We start from the raw sequence: 23,804 nt of genomic DNA, 5'->3' as shown, positions 1-23,804 counted from the left end.
TAATATTTTTAAAGCTGAGAAATAAAGCGATCAGCGTGAGCCCTGCCAGTTGTTTCTATTATTCCTAAGGAATGGACCAGTCTCTCAAGCATCATTGTTAAAACCAGACGTCGTCCCGGACACTCTTCCCCCCTCCATTTGCTCTCTGCGCTTTCTTTTCTAATCCAGAAATGTGAGTAACAGTTACGCCTCCCAGCTGAGTTGCTCTGGCAGAGCCGAAGCGGTAGAGTTGCTCTGGCAGAGCCGAAGCAGTGCATTAAGTTGCACTTGGTCATGTTAGGGGGCATTGCACCCTCCTGCAAGTCTGAAGTGTTTTGTGGTTTGGGCAGCCCTGAGAGCTGGCGATCACTATGCCCCAATAAGTGCATTATTTACCTGGAGAGGGTCGAAAGGTACACGAATTGCCAGTGGAGGCGAAGCTAGGGGGCCAATAATGCAGGTGCCCTACATTTTGAATTCTGACTCCTTTGCATACATAATGCATTCTGGGAACATAAGAATGACAGGCAATTTATCAGACATGTCTGTGATAGTAATTTGAGCCTGCATTCCTTCTGAGCATGCAATGCAAACTGGATATGGTGCTCATTTCATTTAATCTATCAAAAAACTCACCATAACATTCAAATGTGTGCAAAGTACAAGAGATAAATACAGGTTTGGACTGCATCACTGTTTAGGTTTGAACTACCTGGGCGAGCAAAGGATGTGAACTTGTTCTATGTTGCCGAATTTCGAATGCCTCGAGTCTTGCGAATAGAGGCAAAGAGCTTCCTCAACTGTGGGGAGGTTTAGATGACTTTTGCAGGAGAGCAGCTCTGTCTTGTGCCAGCCCAATTCCTCCCCTGCTTGTGCCTGCCAGTGCCACGATGTGTTCCATGATACCTCTCATTGCAATCAAGCCGGGTGCGCATACACCCTTAGCAACCAGACAGGTTTCTATTTTAAGCCATTTCCAATTGTTGCCTTAAGGCTATCAAAAGCCGGGTGGAAAGGGCACTCCTCCCTGACTCAAGATCTCCCATGACAAGCAGGATTCTCAACTCGACGTCACGTGGGCAACCCCACCCGTGCCTTCATTTTTTGGCACGTGGTTGCCTCGCAATATCAAAGAATTGCTTTATATTTGCTGCGCCATGTGGCGTGAAATGTGGCTTTACGCTGACTGCGTAGACAAAGACCACGAGTATAATGAGAAAGTCATCAATTTTTCACAAGGTGACGCAATGACGTAAGTATCTCGGGATGTGGACGCAAGCGGCACTTAAGCGGGATAAGCGCGTGCTTCTCACAGCAGCCGACCAAACACAAACACTCACTGACTGTATTTCGGGAACTGTGCCACCAAACCAGTTGTACAACCTCCACTGCACCTGAGAGAAAGCATAACCCGTAAAGACCAAAAGGTTTAAAAAAAGAAGCCCGTGTTTACTTTGCACACGCACATGCTGGGTGCGTGTGGGAATTCGGGACAGTTAACTCCCCGTGGGACCTCCATGGCGTTGCTTTCCTTAGGCCTGGCGCTTTAAAGGCTTTCTTATAACGCGTGTACAGTGATTGGAAGGCCTTTATACACTATCCACTCCCCTCGACCATTCTGAGCAAGTAAACATATGCGCTTTGGAAGCTGATGTAAGATGGAGTTAATGCAGCTTTTTCGGATTATACATAATTATTATTATTATTCTGGTATTTATTGGGCGCCGACCTTGCTTCGGGAAGCAACAAAGCGCTTTATAGAGGTATGCGCCAATACAGATACATAACGGAGTGCTTTACAGAGGTATACTACAGTAAAGATGCAGAACGGAGCGCTTTACAGAGGTAACAACAGAACAGATATACAGAGTGGGGGTGGGAAACAGAGGGGCACAGAGGAGGGGGTACAGCTATCCCGGTTGACGGGGAGTATAGAGGCGGGTGGCAGCCTCAAAATGTTGGGGGGCTGAAGGACAGTTCTGAAAATAGGCTTACGAGTGGGACGAAGCGTGTTCACTCAATGATCCTCCAGGTGCCTGCATGACCACTATCCATTTTGTATTTGCTTTGTGCACTCTAGTAGCCTACCTAAACCTTGGCCTGGATAAACTGTCTCTCTGCTCCCAAATGACCTGAGAGCAATGGTGGACAAAAAATGTATAGCATAGTGGGCAGTGCTGCAAATGGAAAGGGGGCGCCTTCCCGGGGTGATGTGAGGTGACTGCAGACCGCAGCAGAGCAAGCAAACATGCATTAGTATCACAGCAGGAACTGCATGTGTGGCATGCCGGTGACACCCCGATTGCTGCATTAGGTTCATGAACCCACAGAGCTGTCTAATCAGGTTTCAAACCCAGGGCTTGCAATCAACCCTCTGCCCCCTCGCCCTGAGACCCGGAAGCAGAATCTTGTTGTCGTTGCTCCTTTCCTTCGTGTATTCTGCCTTCTTTCGGCCCATCACATTCATCTCCCGCCTCAATATTTAGTTTCACAAAAAGATGCTAATCATTGGCAGGTGTAAGCCTTCATCGCAAGCAGGGGAGGTGGGGATCTGCGCAGGGCAGGTTTCTGTTAATGATTGTGTAAGCACTCTGTACTGGCTGGCCAGAGATTTGACATGCTCTTTCTAGAGCACTCGCCAGAGTGCTGGGCTGAGCATCTGCAGAGTGATGCCTTCTGCTTACAACCTCTTGGGGGGACTTCAGCTGCCCCCCAGGACGGTGGCTGGCTCTGCCAATGCCATTAGGTTCCTTCTGCGCTGTTGATTCCTTTGCCTTATGACTTGCTTACTACTGCACTTAAAGAGGCTGATGAGTTTTTATTTCAGCTAATCGAGGCAGAAGTAGATATGGGTTTTATTTTTGCTTATTCACATCCTATACATTACTACAGAAGATGTTTGTTTGTATTTGTTCTTGCAATTTGATTTGTCATTCGTAGACAAACTTAGTAAAATGATGTGCAGTAAACCATCATTTGCTTAGGTGCATGCCATTTTATGTCCCTTCTTTTCAACTAATGAGACCAATGAACCAATGATGATGCCACGTGCTCCTCCTTCTCTTTATTATAGTTCCTCTTCTACTTCTCAAGTTCTTCCTCGTGTATATTTATTTCCTTGTTTTTTGTTCTGTGTTATCCTCTTAACCTCAAATCCCAGCCCAGTGGTCGCAATCTCAGCTGGCTATACATTAGGCTTTCACCCCTGCATCTGGGGGATGGGGGGGGCAGCCATGGACAGTAACGACCGAGGGCTGTGGGCCGTTACCGGCCATGGCTGCCACCACTGCGGGAGGTGAAAGCCATTTGCACCCGGAGCCGCAGCCAATCTCCTGTGGTGGGGGTAGTGAAAAAAGATGGCCGCCGCCAGAGCTAAAATTACCCCTTGCCCCTCCCCCCTGCCTGCCCTACCCTGTCCTGCCCAAGGGTAGGAGGCAGAGTAGATATTATGCCTTTTTGTTAGCCCATTAGATGCATCTTTTACCCCAACTCACCATAGGCATAGCCATAATTCTGTTACAAGTGGAGCTGCAGCCAACATAGTGGGGCCTACACTAAAATAGGCCGCAGAAGGAAGGGGGCTGGGTCTGCCCCCGGCCAAATGCATAGGAGTGACCGAGCATAGTGAGGGAGGGAAAACTAATCAAGGGGGAGGTTTGAGGGGTTCTCCCCCTGAGAATTGTTTTTAAATAATGGGTTAAAATGGTGCATTTTATAGTGCACGTTCTGTGATAAATTAGGTTAAAAACAACAGTTTACAATCAGTTTTGTACTGTAAAATAGGGAAAAAATCCATCATATGCCAAGTCACCAACAATGCAAAGGAGCATTTTCCAATGCATGTTCATAATACCTTTTCCTACTATATGTCAGTACTCTGCAAGCGTAAAATACATTTTCATATTGATTGTGCCCAGACATGTCCTTTCTGTTGAGCCTATATATGCCATTATTCCTGCATAAGAAAATACTCCTGTTTATGCTGACTCTGCCAATAAATGCCAGTATCCCCATGTAAGGACATACTCCTGGTAGCTTTGACTTAATGCCATTAAGAAAAGCATGCCTCAGTAAGAAAACATATCCTTGCTTATTACACAAATCCCCCCCTCCCCATGTAAGAACTCTCAGCATGTTGTATTTGCTCCCTAAAGGCAGAATCAATTTCATGCCACAGTAAAAAAAACATTGCTGTGCGGGCTGCACAAATACCCCCAATACAAGGTCAAATCTCTTACGTTGCCTTTGGCTTTAACACCAGTAATAAAATGCAATGCCACAGTAAGAAAAGATGTCCTTGCTGGCTAGCCAGTAAGATAGTTCAGCAGGTTGAGTGCTCGCTGTTGCGATCTGAGTGTGAGACGCAGGTTCAGATCCTGGCAAGACATACTCAGCCTTTCATCCTTACGACATCGATAAATGAGTACCAACTTCAGATGGGTGTTAATTGTATGTAATGATGTTCTTTGTGCGGTGTTACACTATATACTTAACATATCGCTGCACAAATGCCCCCAGATAAAAACTCTCATGTTGTACTCATGTTGTATTTTCCCTGTAACGCCAGTTAAACATGTCTTGCGACAGTAAGAAAACAATGCCTTGCGTGCTTCCAGAGGCGCAGCCAGGATTGTCTAACAGGTGGGGCCTGAAGCTAATGAAGCTGGGCGCACCGTATGACGTTAACATCTGAAAATGCTGACACAGCACTGATGAGTGGGCATATACAGATGTTGGGTGGGCCTTGCCCGCTCAGGCCCTACCCTGTCTACACCTCTGCGTGCTTCACAAATGCCCCCCACCCTTCTATTTGAGAACACTTAGGTTGTCTTTAACCTTAGCACCAGTAAAAAACATGCCAGGCCACAGTAAGGAAACATGCCCTCCCCCATGTAAAAACGCTCATGTAAATAATAAAGAGAAGCAGGGACATGTGCTGGTAGGATAGGTCAAGGGGTTGAGTGCTCACTGCTGCGATCTTTGTGGCATCTGAAGTTCGCAGGTTCGAGTTCCGGCAAGGCCAACTCAGTCTTTCATCCTTCCGAGGTTGGTTAATAAGTCCCAACTTCAGTTGGGTGATATTGTTTGTAAATATGTTCTGTGCAAAGCGTTTTGGCGCAAGCGCTCTCTCGTTCTCATGTTGGTTTTGCCCTTAATTCAAGTACAACATTCCATCCCACATTTGGACCCAGCTAGCCCGAATGGCGGACCGTCCCCCCACTCCAACCCTACCTTCACATAATAATAAATAACATTCAAGTTGGCTTTGCTCAGCCCAAAAACGACTGCACAACATGCCATGCTCCAATCAAAAATGGATCATGCTCCAATGCCCCTCCCCCAGTCACTCACCCATGCAGCATATCTGTCATATACACACGCACAGTCGGACACATTCACACTGCATTCATTCATATGCATGCACTCACATACACCCCCTCTCATACATTCACCCACATAAGCACTCCTTCTCATTCACACACATAAACATAAACGTTTTAAGTTCATGCTAATTATTGACGCCCTGGACCGCGTAAAACATGAGCCCAGAAGTTACACTTCAAGGTAAGGTGGGGAGGGGGTCTACTGATACCCCCATGGCAGCCTTTTGTCCACTGTCTCTACGTTTGCTGCTGCCAACAGTCACAATAATGACTGTTCTCTCACCTCGGAGAGTGGTGCATTTGTTTGCTTTTAAAGTTTTAAAGTGAGTCATTACACTACTCTCCAAGGTGAGAAATGTGACAGCTTCTTGCCTTGTGAGCCGGGGCTGGGCGTCACAGCAAAGTGGTAAAGCCTACTTCCTCTTAGTGGGAGGGCCTTAGGGGCCTGTTGCCTCCCCGCATAAAATACAAAAATAGAAATGGCGCCACCTGTGGAAGAGCAGCGAGAATGTGTATTCTCGCCGACTGCTCCAGCCACCTGAATGGCTGAACTTCTTCCCGGGATGCGAATACTGCAATCACGGAGTGACCATGACGAGGCTGCAACTAAAACATTCCACACATAGCATGAGCCCTAAAGAAGCGAAAACCTCAACACGTGCTCCTTCTCTAATTATGCATGCCTTCCCAGGGTCAGTGGAATAGTCAATCCCGATGCTCAGAATGGGGGTGGAACCCTCCAGAAAAGGTTGAGGTGAAAGCAAGCATCTGCCTTCTCCGGCACTGCCACTGCTCCACTGCACCAGATCTCCACATCCCTTTTCACCTCCAGTCACTGCCTGCTCCAATTTGATATTTTTTTTTAACAATTATGATGGTATTTAACAAGATAAAAGTAACCATGCATCAGAGTGTAGAATAGTTACATACCCCTCCTCCCTTCAATCTGCCCATACCATCTTATTTCACATAAATCTATCTTATCAGCTGACCTGCAGTCACTGCAGGCACAGTTTCTGCACCCCTGCTTAGGTTATGGCCATGGGATCAGAACAGATCCTCAAAGAAGTCCTGCTGCTATTTCCATAGCAGCCATCTTGACTGTAGTTTTTTTAAAAATGTTTACAGACAATAATCTTGGCCTTTCAAGCCAACCTTTTTCTTCTGTAAAAATAAAACAGACAACATACATTAGCACGCTGGACATTATACCAGGATGCTAACGGCCATAAAGCCAGGAGTATGTACAGACACTGCATTCAATGTGTAACTTACAGAGAGGTAATGCAGTTGTCCCAACTGAATATCCTCATTAATGACCATTGGTATCATGTTTTGCTGGTTTAATTTAACACTCAGTGCATCCCCCTTAGTTAAGGGAAGATGGTAACAGATGGCTTGTAGATATTCCAAAACATCATTTTGTGGGGACGTATCTGGATGGCACCAGTCTGATGCTCTCATTAATGGCCTGAGCTTCCAGTGGAGGGCATTTTTCCCTGCAAGGCCCAACCTCAGAAAGTTCTATCGAAGTCAAGTTCTAAGTGTTGCTTCAGATAATATGCTGCGCAAAAGTAATACATAGTCCACCAAAGCCGCCTACTGCAAGAGGTCACTATTTAAATATCATTCCATTATTTGTGGGAACAATTCAATGTACACCTACCATACTTTGCAGGGCTGTTGGGCTCTTGTAACCTTATCATTTCCATATCCCGAATTCTAAGTGCTTGCAGTAAGTATATTTACATAGCACTTCATGTAAGATTGCGGCTACTTCTAAGCACTACAACAAATGGTGATCTCATTAGCAAATTTAACGTCAAACAATGTGTAGAGCACGGAATGATAAAGCAGTGTGAACCCTATCAGGATTCGAGCTTGCAAAGCGCCTAGAGGCAAGTGTTCAATGCGTGAGTTATCCACCAGGTTATGCAGGGGAAGCAGGAGAGGGAAGGCATGTTGGGGGCGAGAGAGGTTCCGTTCGAGAAAGAGGTGACTGGGTCATCATGGAAGTAAAAGGTCACAGAGCAAAGTTGAGAGAGGGTGAAAGAGAAAGTGGTAAATACAGAACATAGGAAGAGCAAAGATGGACAGGGAGAAAAGAGAAGGGTTAGGCAGACGGCAAAGGTAAACTGATGCAAGACATGGATGAAGAGGGAAGGGGAGGAGGGTAGAGGGAGCGGGAGGCGGGGGGACAGAGAGGGGAGACTAGAGAGAGAGATTGACATTAGGCTGTATTGTTGTGCGCACCCCTCCCTTGTCCCTAAAGGTACAAATGGAGGGTACCCGTATTGTATGAAGTGAACAGCAACCTCCTAGCCAGAAAGTACCCCCTGTGTGGACACTTATCAAGAAGCAGCAGACGCGTGCCAGGGCAGATTTTGGTAGAAAGAGAAAAGAGATGTTGACAAACCTTCGTCATGGCCCAGATAGTCATAATCAAATAGCATAGTGAAATCGAGCTCATCTTCAGGGCTGACGCCCGGGTTCGGATCCGGGACGCCCTGAGGGACATGGTCCGAATCTTTCTGGAAGCCGCTCATCTTAAATCCGCTTGGGCTGGGTGTAAAGGTGAAAGGTCACCTTCCTGGCAAAACTGGATGTTTAAAAAAGAATCCTCAAGCGAGCAGACGAGAGAAGCCTGCCGGCACCGCGGTGCAGCGCTGAAGCAAGCATGCCCCGAACAGTTAAAACAGTCATAGTAACAATAGTAAGAATCCACTGGTGGGCTGATGAAAGGAGCTTCTGAGGTAAAAGTGGCGCGAGAGCAGGGCTTTCTCTCTCCGCTCCTGCCCCGGTGTGGCTCGGTGTCAGTCATGGGAACGTGACACTCATAAGCAGAACAGTAGCAACTTCCTGCTCCCAGGCCACCTGCTGCAGAGCCAGCGGTGGCAGGGGCGGGGCGGGGCCCGGCCGCAGCAGCTCGCAGCGGCAGACCCACGCCGCCTAATGAGCACGGGCAGGCACTGTCACCCACATTCACACCAGGCAGGGATGGCAGAGGCGGCCAAGCGCGACGGGCGCGTACATGCGCTGTGCGCAGACATGCACGGAAGCCTGCGACATCCGCTGCTGGCACTCTTCAGCAGCCAGCAGGAGCTTGTGAATGCACGCTGAACGACCGGTCCTACACACGGGTCCTAGGAGGGACAGGTGCCCCTCTAGTCATCACCACCACAGTCCCGCAGGGGGCACTGCCAGGGCCAGAATGGGGCATAAAATTGTTTCTGCACCAATGAAAAAGTGGCCCACAGTTGTAAACAGCAATTCATTCCTTTTTTGACAGACTGAGTAGTACCCAAGGGGGGAGTTTTTTGTTGATAAAATGTGATGTAAATTGTGCATTTTAAAGAATATGTATTCAGCAACACTGGTCAAAACTACTGGACACATAGTGAAGAAATGCACCACATTGGCCCACATTGGCCAGAAAAGTGGCCCACTGTGACCAAAAAAACTGGCCCACACTAGCATTTTTCGTTTTTGGTTCGGGCATTGCCCTGTTTCCCTATAGGCCAGTCTGAGGTTGGGCACTGGATAGCCCCGCCCCTCAACCCGCTCCACTCCATCCACAAACGAGTAAAGTAGTTGCACTGAGCCGTATGGGAAAAGAGGAAGTGATATATGTCTTCTTAATAGGCCTTAGTGGGCCCTTCAGCTTCTGGACGCGGGTACATGTTACTTCACACACTATTGGTAAGCAGGCGGTTTCCAATTTCAGGCGTTTATTGTTCTGCGTAGTTATACCTATAAGTTATGCTGTATTGTGTTGCAGGTCACAGGCCCAAAAGGAATAAATAGAGACGAGTGAACATACGGAATGAGGAACGAAACCAGAGGAAGGACGACAGAAATGGCGACGTCGCATCAAGGACATGCCGGCACCTTTTTATTAAATTGCAGTTTATCTGGCCCCTGAGATACATTCACTTGATTGGCAGTAGTTGGCACATTTGTTTTCCTCCACATGGTAGTTCCCAGCTTACTCAGAACCACAGAAGGTGACCTGCATACTCTATACGTTTCTAAATTCCCACTCCCAATATACACTTTTTTTTTACATGCAAAAATGATATTTTGAGGGGTTGGTAATATGGCAGCACATTTGCGTGTTTGGCTTCATATGTTAGTTGTGGCTGAGGTTGAAGGGACCCAATCTTGTGAAGCACTGTGTGAAAGACCCACACCAGGCCATCTAAAATGCCTTAAGGTGCCGACCACACCTCAGTGACAAGTGACAGGTGAAAAACCTGCCCGTGGGCACAATCAGTGCTGGAAATGGCCACCTCACTCTCAGTCAACCCACCATTGGTACAGCATTGGTGTGGACAGGGTCAGGATAGTAGGGGTTGTCTGTCTCTCCTCTACTGTGCTGCCCAGCTTCCTCATCAAGGGTGCTTCTTCCTCTGCCTGCCCCTCCGGGTCTCTGTCCTCTTTCTCGCAGCCATCAGGACGTAGTCGGAATTGAGAGCCAGGGGAAGTGGGCACCTTGGCTGTCATATTGCCAACACTTAAAAATGTCAGCTGTGGCTTCACTTCCTTGCAGCTAGCCTGGAGAAAAAGACAGACAGCGCCCATCTGCTCCAGTGGACAGAGACCCAGGAGCGGCTTGTAGACAAGCAGGCACCCCACTTCATGCTCTTCCGAAGGCCCGCAAGGTACCCCTCCGACGCTGCTTCATCCTGGGTCACTCTATGTTTCCAATTTCTTGCTGAAGAAGTGCACAAAGATCCATGAGGGGTGGCAGAAGTGAATGCAGCCCTGAAGTGCAGCATTGATGCAGACCCTGCAGCGGACATAACAATGCAAGGCGTTGATCCATGCAGACAATATTTGCAGGATTGCCATTGAATTAGTTCTGACCCTATTCCTTTGCAGGGTATAACACATTATTCCATGGGCCTCATTACGAGTTTGGCAGTAATTCATCATTTTTTTTCATGCAAATACCACCAAACTAGATTCCCGTAACTGCCACTCTATCTGATTTGCAGATGCGTCAAGAGTGGTGGTATGGTGGTGTTAATCCCCCTTTGTAGAGTTCATAGAACTGCAAGGGGATGATGGTGAATTTATTATGAGTTGTGGGGTGAAATAGAGCCCTGAATTCCAGAAATAAAGAGGCCAGAGTGGTTTGGGAAGTCCCATTGAAGTATAAGGCCAGCACAGAAATGGTTAACTCATCAATGAGGCCCATTGAACCAAAAACAGACCTAAATCTCAAAGGAAAGAAAGTGGGCTTGAATCTCAAAATTGCCAAGATATGCGCAATGCAGTTCAGCAAGAAAAAGAAAGACATGAGGCTGACAATGCTGTTTTACTAAATCCCTGGAGAGCTGCACTTTTTCTTAAAGAGACGGATAGCAGTGTATACATGATCTTCAATGTAATACCAGATTGTGCTCCAGTCATCTCAAGTGAAACCAAGCTTATTGCAATTATAAGGAATACAAGAACTTCATTTTTTCCTCATCCAAATGACAGTATGCTAAGAGAAGTGCTCACTAGACTTTCAGAGTTTGAACATGGTCTTCTCATATAACTGGCCTATACATATGGACAATCCAGAAGTGATATTCATGTATTTTGCAACTGTGAGATTAAAGAAGTACGTTACACATGGATATAAGGTCCAGGTGCCTTATAAAATGTCATGTAAAATGTATTGTGTGTGAGTTTAAAAGCCATTGCTTGCAGAATTTTACATGCAGTTGGTCAATACTCGTCAAGGTGAAACTTAACCTCCAAGACCTTTCCTCTGCTGATCCTGGAGAGGGAGGTCTGGTTGTCAATCATCAATAAGGGACATTGCTTAAAAATATAGAAAATAATACACTGCCTAGATTTAAACCACGGTGGAAACAGATAAGGTCATGCCTGTTCTTGCAGCAAAAGTGACCTTGAGGTCACAATTCCCATAAAATGTCCATTAGTGTTGCAGCCAGGGCCATTGTAGGCCATGAAGGGAGAGGTGAAGATAAACATGAGCCAGACTCTAGCTGATCACATGCTCAAGGGAAAATGAAACTGAAAGCGAATAAAGAAAAAAATGAGAGTTTAGGTAATAGGAAAATACATATTATTGCATAAAAAGGGCAGTCTATATGCCACAACAGTCATTACATACTTTTACTAAAGGCGACTGTAACCCCCTTTGAACCATGCTAAAATGATTTCTGTGTGATAAACATTACTAAAGTTATTAATGAAAATGTGATTACTTGTATTACTTGTTAACCACATATTGTGATTAAATGGCCACCTTTCTGCTGCATGTGGTGGCTGAGAAGTCAATAAACCTAGAACAATCAGGCACATTTACAATGTACTAAGACCCACTGCTGTGGAGGATCGTAAACAAACAGCATGATAAACTGAGAAAGGAAGAAAATTCAACAATCCAAGCACTCAACACACCAACAGAGATGTCTGGAACACTTTCTTCTATATTATAAGGCACTACCTTTTGTCATTACCTAAGACATTTTCAGTGAACCTTAATGATAGGCAGAATGTCCAGTACAACACCCTCCTCAGACAGCAAACATCCAAGTGGATGAGTCGACAAGAACAAACAGAGGGCATTCAGTGGCCCAGATAATGCAGGGGCCCATGTGGAACCATTGTAAAGAGTACCAACTACCACTTAAAAGGATTAAGGCAGGTAGCCAGAGGCGTTGCTAGGGGGGGCTCAGGGGGCTATAGCCATGGGTCTTTTGTTTATAGCCCCTGATAGAAGCTCAAGGGTTACAACCAAAGAGGTCAGCTAACATCCATTCCTGACAGTCCCAAAATTGTTGTAGCCTTGGATCTTTTCCATACCTAGCAACACCCCTGCAGGTAGCTCCCTTACTCTCAAAAGACAACCGGACCAAACTAGTTAGGGCAGCAATACTTCCACGCTTGGACTACTGCAATGCTCTATTGAGTGGGAGTAGTAAAGAAAACATTCAAAAACTGCAGAAGGTCCAAAATGTCGCAGTCTGTGGGTCGAAAAATGAACCCACATCTGCTGTCCGGAGGGAGCTGCATTGGCTTCCTATCTCCACAAGGATTTCCTTTAAATTATTCACAGTATGTCATAAATGCATCTTTGGACTTTCTCCCCGATACCGTAAAGAAAAGGTAATTATTACCTTACGGTTGATCGTATAAAAAGGGCTCTGGGAAATGGTTGTGCATTCCCATTCCTGGCAGCAAGGGCCTGGAAGGAACTGCCGGAGGGTTTACATAAGGAGGAGGATCATCTGGTTTTCAGAAAATTGCTGAAAGCCAGACTGTTTGAGTAAAATATATCTTTCGGCTTGTCCCTCTGTTCTTTCTCTGTGACAGCACCTGGATGCTATGGGCTTTAGCGCTTTAGAAATGCAATAACATAACATAACACCATAGATGATCATTATTTGTTACATTGCATGAGGGTAAGGATGGCAATTTTGTACAGTAATGATTTGGTTAGTGATATGATTGGCCAACAGCACTTGCAAGAGTTGCCATAGAATCCCTCAGCTGCTTCACTGTTGGTGTGAAGTTGGAGTGCGTCTTTGCTGATGCAGGGGTTATTGTGTCTGACAGAAGGAGAAGCCTTGCAGTCCTGCAGCTGGACACATAGCATTCATTAAGTAGAACAAGCACTGAGTTGTGGAAGACCACAGCAAGAGAGGCCGCTATAGGCAACAAGCCATTGATATTGGTGAAGATTTGACTGCTTCAAGACACACATGGAGAAGTGGAGGGTGGCTGTTTACTGGTGCCCGTGGTTGTGAAACAGATACATCTAGTGATTGAATGCGGGTGATTGATGATCTGTATCACAACTAATCCAGGTATCAAAAAATGTTTGTTCTTCAATTGCCTGTTCCCACTCCACTTGTATTTATGGGATCTATTTCCAAGCCCCCCGAATCGCCTTCTCCTAACCCCCTTGTCTGCCATTATATATATAGTATACTGTATATTTAAAAAACTACGGGACACTAGCCATGGCCTCTGGCCATGGCCTGTGGCCATGGACATTGAGCGTGTCCACTGTACATGTTCCCCCGATATGTTTCTTTTTGACCCAATAGGTGAGCATGGCCAAATGCACTGTATATTTATTTATTTATCTATTTGATTTAATTCACGTACAACCATGGTTTTGTAAATACAACATACATTGAAAAAAACGATAAAATGACATACACATTTCTTTACATACATCAAAATTTATACACTTATTTTTTAAAAAGTAATTTTGTTTTCATCCACTTTATCTTATTGTCCTCATATGTAGCTCATTTTATCATCAGTGGGTGTCATTCTCTCGCATAATTTTTTTTTAAAAAGAAGAAGGAGATCACTATTAATATAACTAACATCTAAATCCACTTCTCATATATGAATTTCTTTAGTACACTCCTTACGATAATAGATTTAAAATCTCAATACATTTCCAATAAAAATGTATCATAAAATAAATCAAATTCATTTAATTTCCTTTTAAAAAGAGGTCCCAACACCACTCAGTGTTATTACTATCAAGCTGGTTGTTATACTGCTTTAAAAAAAACATTCTTAATGACTTTAGACAATCACACTCTATTAATACATGTTTCAGGGATTCTAGGTCTGGATTACCACATAATATGTACCACCTCTCTGAGTGAAGGATACGCAAGTGCGCACCTTTTATCTGTAAATGTTCTCCCTTATTAAATTTAAGTAAGAGGTATTGGTGCATGATTTTATGTGATGGATATGCCTGAATATGTTTTGGTGTTATCAGTGGATAAATACGGTATTGCAGATACCAACCGCTATTGTTCAGTGTTGCTAGTTGAACTATGTTTTTTTCAACATCCATTTCTCTGCCATATTTTCGCAGCCAGGTTTTGAATCTTAATGTTTTACTGACACAAGTTCTTTTTTCATATTTGCCAAACCATAATGTATGCATCATCATCCTTTCCCTAGTGTGCCAATCTTATTACACCTATCAATTTCGTGAAATTTGGTTACAAATTGCACTCCAATTGGGTTATTATTCAGTTCCAGCAATTTATCATAGCTCAATGTTACTCTGTTTGTCATGTCAACATTAATACTGTTCAGGTCCAATTCTAAAAGAATATATTCTATGGAAACATTTTGGGGCAACCGAAATAATTTACGAAGAATCTGTGCTTCAAATTTTCGGATATGTGATGTATATTTATAGCCCCAAATCTCTATTCCATAGAGAAGAAATGATTTTACTCTTGCCGTTTACAACAACAAAATTGTTTGTATCGACCATCCCATGTTTCTTCCAATGAAGCTACTAAACATATTTACCACTTACATGGATTTACTTTTCAGTTCTAACCAGTGATAATTCCAGTTTAAATGCTCATCCACAAAGAGTCCTTCGGCTCTGTCCACTGTACATGTTCCCCCAATAGGTTTCTTTTGGACCCACTGTAGATGTATTTCGGGCCACTAGCCAAGGCCTTCAGCCCTGGCCAGTGAGCACAGCCTTCATGCTACTGGCAAGGGCCATATTGCACCCCTTGACATGTTGACTCAAGAGGTTACCATACACCTCACTATATCTGGAAAATTCCACTTTTTCATATTAATTTAATTTTTTTACTCTCGCTTTAAAAAAAAAGGTTTTCCCATTACTGCTGTTATTTTAGTAATGGTCTACAAATAACCGTGAATATTTAGAAAATATTTGCAGTTATTATACGTTTGATGCATTTTTTATTGCCGATTCAGTTTTCTGCCATAACCACAAATATGCAACAAAAAATAGCCCCAAATATGAAAAATAACTGCAAATATGTGAAAACATATGAGCCCTGAACTTGGTCCCCAGCCTCCCCACCCCAATAACTCTCCAATTTAACATGGTGTCCTCTTTGTCCCTCCCCAGTTCTAGCCTGATGACATTTCATAATTTTTCCTCCGCCATAAGGCATTTTTTCAACTTTTCATTTTTGGATAATCCCACATATTACCTGAATATTCACGAATATCTCTTGCATCGAACAAAAACATTGGCTGCTTTTTCATTTCTGAAATGTCTTTCTGCTGCAAAGCATCATGGAAGATATCATTATCATTTTGGGACAAAGGGGGACCCTTTCCCTCTCAAATATTAAAGAAACCACTGGATGCAATAACCCCAGAATTCCCCCCCCCACACCCACTGTGAAATTGAGTCAGCGCTTTGTGATTTGTTTCATGCCTGGTCCAATTTCGTTCAGCGGTTTGGGCAGTGTGCTTGAGCAAAAATTTGACTTTTTCCTCAATGGGTAAAGGAATGGGTACTAGGCTGAACCTGCGTTTTATTGTTTTCTCAATAACTTCTTTAACTGATCCTTTCCAGAATCGTCTGTCTAGAGGAGGGTGTAAGAACAATTCTGTTTGCAAAATGTCAGCCAACTCCGTCGCCAATCAAAATATGTTAGCAATTCAAATTTTGGGTTTCCTGTGGTACATTATACTCATCTTAACAATAGGGTGGCGACCACTGCAGTATAATATAGATCTAACAACAATAAAGATATGGTGGGTTTAGCAAGGCCTTGTGGTTGGAGCATTGGGTCATGTTTAAAAAACAAGTCACACATTCCGACCACGTGATATTGTGGAATGTGTAACTTGGCTCTTATGGATTATCCTACTTTCACCATTTGCTTTCGATTTTACTTTCCGCAAACTTTGTCTAGTTTGCAGTTTAGTTTTTTGGTAAGCTTGATCTATTGTTGTATGTGAATAGCCTCGCATTAAAAAATGATTTCCTATGCACTTCGCCACAGATCTAAATTTGGACTCCTCTGTATAATATCTTTTGACTCTAAGTAGTTCACCATATGGGATCCTCTTTTTCAGTGGGTTAGGGTGATGCCTATGAGCTTTGTCAATAACATACTCGCATAAGAGTTATATAGAAAAGTGACAGCGTCCAATTCCATACTACATGTTCGTAGTCATCACTCTCACCCACTGAAAAAGAGTATCCCATGTGGTGAACTACTTTGAGACAAGGTTTGCTGGAAGTAAAATTGAAAGCAAATGGCAAACCTAATACCACCAGATTTATCACTCAATGCAATGTGCAAGCCACATAGATCAAATCCATATTGAGCAAACCCTGGTCAATTTTGAAAAGTGTCAAAGATCTCACGCAAGTATTAGTAGCAAACCCACAGATACATACTCAAAACTCCTTTGAAGTATAAATTGGTACCCAGTATGTTCAGAGAAGTAGTGCAAACAAACATGTTGCCTTGGGCTGCTGATGACAGGTCATGCAATGGATTTCAACTTTGCCGAAAATGTAACATTTTCTGCCTATCTAAAAAGCGTAAAAGTGTTGAATTTGGTAATTATGAACGTTGGTATCTAGGACAAACCCTTATTTGTTTAACCAACTTTGTAGTCTATTATATAGACTATCCTGACCATATGAGATACGTTGGATCTACCACAGTACCTCTGAAACTAAGAATATTGCAACATTACAGGGCTATGAAGAACGTGCACACTAACTATCCCCTAGAGGTTCATTTCCACATCAAACACAATAATGATGTCTCCGTGATGAGTTTTGGTGCCTTGGCACATGTCAAGGCACAGAGATGAAAAGGTGATAGAGAAAAGCGATTGAGATGCCTAGAGTCGAGACTTATCATCAAAATGGAAACGTTGAAACAAAAAAGGTCACAATAGTGATGAAGAATCATATGTCTTCTTAAGATAATGTTGACATGGATGAATTCCAATGAGAACAACATGGAAATTGTGCATTAGTTTCCCTGTGATTCAATATCGAAACCACCATACCAGTTTTAGTTATCAGTAAGCCCACTGGTGCATCACTGTAACTATCTCCCATTTCTAACTAATTAAATGAGGATAGGGGATCTAGCATAATTAGGCAAACTCTGGTAGTTTCTCTCTCTATTGGATAATTAAAGATAGCACTGTCACTCCATGTCAGGTTGCCTTCCGGCACTGGCACAGCCTTAAAGTAGACAACTGTTTCCATTCTTTGATGATGTGTATTGACAGGCTACTTTCTGGTAGGTGATTTTCTTTTTATATTTGAAGAACAAACATTGTTTCCATTGACAGTATATGGTAATAATTTAGAATACAATCATGTACTGGTCATGTATAAGCCTAAGCTTTGTAATACAAATATTCATTTTCACAGCGCCTGTAAAAACCTTTAGTCATCTTGTAATCAATACCCGATCATAATGTCTTAAATTCAAATAGTTGCATTATGTATGAATTTTAGTTTTCACAGAGCACTTTACTCGGTCAATATGTTGTTAATAGTCTGACAACAAGCCTTGTGCAGAATTAGTCCTGGCAAAAATTACGAATGAAAATTCTTTAGCCTCTATTTGCACCATATATATAGCGGTAACTATTTGTGGTTATTATTCACTCAATAAGAACTATTTTAAAATGGCAACCGTATTTGTGATAGAAAATCAAGGTTATTATCGATGATTCCCATCCCCAGATTCCCATCCCCTGCTGATAACGACAGACATAAGTATGTGTTGCAAGAAATATGCTTCTTAAAGGAGGTTTATAGTTCTTTCATATATATGAAAAGAGGAATTATTAATAACTTATATATAGGGCCTCATTACACGGTAGGCGGTAGGGGATTACCGGCACCGGTAAGGGTACCTGTGCCGGTAATCCCCTACCGGCCTACTACGAGGTCCCTTAGCGGGTCCCGTCCTTAACGTGTGGTCAGACCACACGTTAAGTAAGGGACCCGCTGAGGGACTTCAGAGCAAATAACAGTACCGCTAATAGTGGTACCGTTATTAGCTCTTTCCCCATTCCCATTGAGCTCTATGGTAGCTCGAATGGGAATGGGCAATGGTTCCCGGAATGGGGACTTACCGGTCCCGCAAAGGCCAGAATAGACCGGTAAGTCCCTATTCTGGGAACCCGGACTCCGACGGCCGTAGGGGGTAGCGAGGCGCCAATAGCGCTATGGCTACCGCCTACCGTGTAATGAGGCCCATAGTGATGTAACACCATGAAACATTTTCCCTTAAAAAAACCTGTTAAATTGACAGAAAAATCTTTGTTAAAGGGATGTTATGGTTAAGATGCATCCCACCTTTGGGACTCCTCTGCTCCAGTAGTTACCCAGTGGTGTCTCACCTTGACATACCTTGGCATTTCCCTCCTGGATTCACATGAGCATCTGTCCGATCTATTTATGCACTTCTCCCCTGCACAATGCATATGTGAATTCATAGGAGCATTGTGTACAGTTCTTTTTGTATAAGTAAGGGAAATGTAGATGCAAAAGATTTGTAAAAGATTGTTAAGTGGCAGTTGATGTGAAGAAGCTTAGTATGGTCTTAGGGTTATATGTACAGTTTTTGGAAGTGCTTGGTGGATGGATGTGTGACTGTTTGAAAGGAGGCATTAAGGGATTGTTACAAATATAAAATTAAAAAGTGTAGAAAGGTTTGCCCTATGCGATGGTGTGCACGTGCCATCCGGGTCTTTTAATGATCTGTGGTGTCGAAAGTGGACATTTGTGATGTTATCTTTGATGTCCTGGGTGTTAGTCTTAGCAGTGCACGGTGGTGGTGCAAGTTATGGTTGCTAAACCTACCATAACTGGTGAATTTCTGAGTTTTTTTTCTGTTTAACTTGTAACCATAACATCCCATTAACAACGTTTTTTCAGTGAATATATATATAGGGCCTGCGGTAGCCACCCTGTAAGTATGATTAAGTAGATCAACTCATAGAAAGAGCACTTTTAGGGTGGCTTATAACTTTGCCGCCATTCGAGGAATCCTCACCAACTTTGCAAAAAAAGTAAATGGTCACCACAGAATGATTTTGCGAAGTTTGGTGCGGTTGCTTCAGGTGGGGTCAAAAAGATATATATACATATATTATACTTATTGCACTTCTGGGCTCTTCTGAAACGGGAGAGCTTTAACCTGTTTTCAAATCAGGGAATGATGCTCTTTTGTGTTGGCCCATATTTGAAAAAGTTGAACAAGCAGCATTTTAACATACTTTTGATAGATGTGTGATGAATCTAGAGTCATCACTGATTCCCCGGTGAAGATCTCCTCCCACATGGCCAGGGGAGGATCAAGTCGGAGGGGACGACTGCCTCGAGGATGTGGTGACTCCATTAGGAGGGACGCAGTATTTCCCCCCTTTTGAAGAAAACCCTATGACATCTAAACATCTAATGCCTACTGTCATTCCTGTAAATAAACACATAATATACCATTAGCATCACATGTCTCTAATGATTTTCTGAATAGAAATTCTGAACAATATCACATTGGAAATCATCGAAATACTGTGGACTCCAATTCCCAGAAAAAACTTTGGTACTGAGACAAGGAAGAGGAGAAATGAGTTAACACACATCAGAAGAAATACAATTAAAGTTGCAGACTAGTTGTTTTGGGGAGACCCGAGTGAGCGGGAAATTTAAAGATGGTATCTGCATTCAGATAAGGGGAACCCAAGAATAAGGAAGTGGAGCCGAGGTGAGAGAAGCAGAGGCGAGGCAGACAGCAGTATGGGGATGGAACGTGCTGGAGAAAGCAGGCACTTCTATTCCGCTGCTTGCAAGCGTGACATACCAGTGTGCCACAAGGCCAGAAGGGACATCACCGGCAATGAGAGAGAACCGTCAAGGAGCTGGCAGCAACTGCAGAGCTGTCGGGAACATGGTTGTCCAGACAAGCGGTGGTTGTTCTAGCGAATGAACGCAAAGTGGTCCGGAGAGCTGGAAAGAGGTCTGCAGTGCGAGAGACTGTTTCTAAAGTGAAAACGTCACTGCAGCAATGTGGCGTGGGTCAGGAACACTTCAATACATCGGTTATTCTACTCAGAGCTATTAGGGACCTCAGGGCATACTGACAGACAAGTGAGCAGATAAGGATTTCTGAATACAGAACAAGTGAAATACAAAGACAACACTCAAACAAATTCCCCTTATATGAGATATCAATATGGAGAACATTGGAGCAAGTATTACCCTAAGCAAATGAATACTAATGAAAATATAAAAAGGCAAAACTTGAACAAGTCTCCATACATCAGATGTCAGTGTGGGGAAATTGGAACCAGTATTACCTCTGGCCAATGCAGTAGAGCCCAGTGAAGTAATACAACTTTGCTGAATTAAAGGACAATTATCTCAGGAAGAGGTCCTGGTGAAAAAGAACACACCAGGCAGTGAATCTTGTGAGGCAAGATACCTGGCAGGAGAGTATACCAGGGGATCTGTAAGACCCAGAAAGAGGATTCCTGGCAGGGGAGTATAACAGGAGAACCAGTAAAAGTTGTATAAAAAACTCAGTTATTTTTCAAAGTATATGGTAAAGAGATATACCAGAGACACTTTTGTCATCCTAAAAGAACTGTTGTTTGAAAGAGACAATTTTGCCACCTTCAAGGAACAGTTGTTTGAAAGATACCCTTTTGCCATCTTTAAGGAACAATTATTGGAAAGAGACACTTTGCCATCCTACCTAAATATCCACGGGACAGAAACCACCCTCTAGATTCAAGGAGTTATCATTGGAGAAAATATGTTTGTTGGATTAATATATTTATTTTTACATATTAACACCTCTTGCCAAACATAAGTTAGAGACATTACATTGCACTGTTAGTTGATAATTTTTAGTGTGAGGGTCAGATTAGTATGGTTTGGGGCACAAGGACAGTTTATATATTTGACGACGAGACACAGACTGATCTTTAGTTTTAGTTTCCTAGCTAAGGAAACTCTCTTTAGGATAGGGACAGAAAGCCTTTTATCCAACCCCTTTTATTTTACTAAAAATGTCTGATGTTGAAAGCATTACTGCTATGGGCCCGCCTCTCATTTCTGACCCCTCACAGATCCCATTAGAATTTGTGGTGTTACCATTCTGTTCTTGAGTCGTGCCCCTTCTATTGTAGAATCACAGTGATGTACAGATAGCCTCCTTCCACCAGGGCAGTACCCTTAAATAATGTTCAGGTTCTCACTGTTGCATGAGAGCCACCAGCGTGAGACTTTTTCAGGTCCTACCCACTGCATGAGAATATTTCCAGTGCAAATATTAATCTGGGTCTCCTGGCTATATGAGAGCCGAAAACATCACACTAGTTCTGTGAGTCACCATGCTATGAAACAGATGAAACTGCACGTATTTCTCTGGGTTTCCATCTGAGCAAAAGCTGCATTATCAAAGGTTTTTCTGTATCTCCCTCGTACATGAAAGCTGCTCCGTTCCTATTTCCTGGTGGAGTAACTTCCAGTCCTATCTCTTCCTGCCCTGCCTCTGCATTCTCATCTCCCACTAGCTGTACCTCTCCTTCATTTGCTCCTCATACACATCCTTGTGTTTCACTTGTTTCCCCACTACTCCTGCCCTGCTTTCATCTGCTTCTGGTCAACATCCTGCTAGCATTCTGCCTCCTACCCCACATATGCCTCCTCAGATTCCTTCTCCTGCCTAAATTCACTCCTTATGTCCTCCCATATACTGCTTCTACATCTTTGCTTCCTGGTATTCTATCTGCTGTCCCTCCATCTCTGACTCTTCTAAAGCCACCTCCCACCTGCCCATCTCTTACAACACTTGTTCCACATCTTCCTCCTTGTCTTCTGTCTTCAGCTGGTCCTGACCCCCAGCCTCCAGCTGCACAGCTCCTCAGGTGTATCCACCATTGCCTCCTCCCTCACAGCTGCAATGTCCTGCCTTAAGAAACCTAAATCGCTACCTCCTCGGACATCACATGAGGGTGTTCTCACAATGAAGCATGGTTCGTGGTGGCTTCACCCTTTCCATTGCCTCTTCATACTTTTGTTTTTATTGTTTGTTGCTGCTCCACCTTCATCATCCCTCAAGCCGATAACATCTATATTTGCAGACAAGGCATCAGCAAGCGCCTCAATGGGCTATACAAAGCTAGGTTCACATCTGCCTCAACATTCCTCCCCCTCAGATGAGAAGAAAATGTTCCCAAAGAGATCCAAAATGACTTATTTATGATCTACCTGTATTGGCGTAGCTGAAGCCCCAACAGTCCACATATGAAGTCAGAGCGCACTGCACTGTGACTCCAAAAAGAAAGGTTCCAGTTGTGGTGCCCTGCGTGCCATCCCCACCACACATGATAGGAACCAGTAAGTTCTCCCTGCCTCCTGGTTCCTGTCTGTGTGGTGGAGGCTGGAGTGCAGGAGCTGGCTGCAGCAGGCAGAGACCATTGTTAGGGAAGGTGGATTCTGGTCTGGAGGAGGAAAAAAATAAATGTTGTAAATACAGTTGGGTGTATGTGTGTGTACACGTGCATGTTTCATGTTTGATGTAGGTATGTGTTTATGTATATGTATGCTCATTTTAGGGCATGTTATGTATTATGTAATGTGTGAGTGATTGTATGATGTAAGGTGTATGAATGTGTGTACGCATGTGTTTGGGCTCGGTTGGCACAGAGGAATTGATCTTGGTGGGTAGGGAGTGAGGGGCAGGATGCAGTACTACATTTTGTTAATGGACATCCATCCATGATAGAGCAAGAATGTTATCTGGCTAGACTGGAATTTTGGTGGAGCCAGCCTAGCCATTTCGTACTGTGGCATGACATGTTTTAATGGCCATTATAATAAATTAAGCATGGCAAGTGTTATTATTATCTGGCTAGACTGGGATTTGGGTGCAGCCAGTCTAACCATGTCTTACTGTGACATAACACTTTTATCTGGACATCTATAGTTAAGCAAGCCTTCTGTGTTATATTGAGGCTAGGCTGGCATTTTGATGCAGCCAGTCTAGGTATTTCTTACTGTGGCATGGCATTTTTTCTGGACATCTTTGATAATGTTAGCACTACAACTGTTATTATGTTGCTAGACTGGGATTTTGGTGCAGCCACTTTGAACATGTTTTCATACTGTGGCATGGTATGTCCTTACATCAAGATGCTACCATATACTGGCAGAGCCAGCCTGAACATCTTTCCTTATAGTATAATTGCTGGCATTAGGCGCAAAGCAAACATGAGTATGATCTTCAGTGGGAATACTGGCATATAATGGTGCAGCCATCATTGGCATGTATGGGCACAGCCAGTGTGAAAAGGTTTTTTATACTGGCATAAACTGGCATACATTGTGGTAAAGGCATCATGAAAATAAATTGGGAAACATCCCTGTGATATTTTGGTGAGTTGCATCTATTGGATTTTTAAATTGGAGCAATACTACAAACCAATTGGAAACTGTCTGGCTTTTTACCCAATCTTTCACAGAAAGTGTGCTGTGTAATGCACCAATTTAACTCATTATTCAAAAATATTTCTCAGGGTGAGGTGGGGGCAGGTTGGGTAGAGAAAACCCCTCAAGCTCCCTTTGATTCATTCAAGCTACCTCACTACACTGGGTCACTTTGG

At 43.6% G+C, this 23,804-nt stretch overlaps 1 protein-coding gene across 3 annotated transcripts in view; it reads right to left on the bottom strand.

The window, feature by feature from the left end:
• The window catches only part of NFATC2 (nuclear factor of activated T cells 2), a 477,760-nt gene that overhangs the window by 443,399 nt on the left and 10,557 nt on the right, over positions 1 to 23,804 (bottom strand). For 2 of the 3 annotated variants that reach the window (XM_069651156.1, XM_069651155.1), the window contains exon 1: positions 7,780 to 8,284. The exons of the other annotated variant lie outside the window; for it this stretch is intronic. In XM_069651156.1, coding sequence (XP_069507257.1) covers positions 7,780 to 7,909 — 130 coding nt within the window. In that variant the 5' untranslated portion in view covers positions 7,910 to 8,284. Of the gene's footprint in view, positions 1 to 7,779; positions 8,285 to 23,804 lie in introns of those variants that run through there. 3 annotated transcript variants of the gene reach the window in all.

The sequence above is a fragment of the Ambystoma mexicanum genome, chromosome 3p, assembly GCF_040938575.1.
Source record: "Ambystoma mexicanum isolate Mex_15411 chromosome 3p, UKY_AmexF1_1, whole genome shotgun sequence".
Lineage (NCBI taxonomy): Eukaryota > Metazoa > Chordata > Amphibia > Caudata > Ambystomatidae > Ambystoma > Ambystoma mexicanum.
Note: the sequence above shows the minus strand (reverse complement) of the source record. Positions and strands in the feature narration are given on the sequence as shown.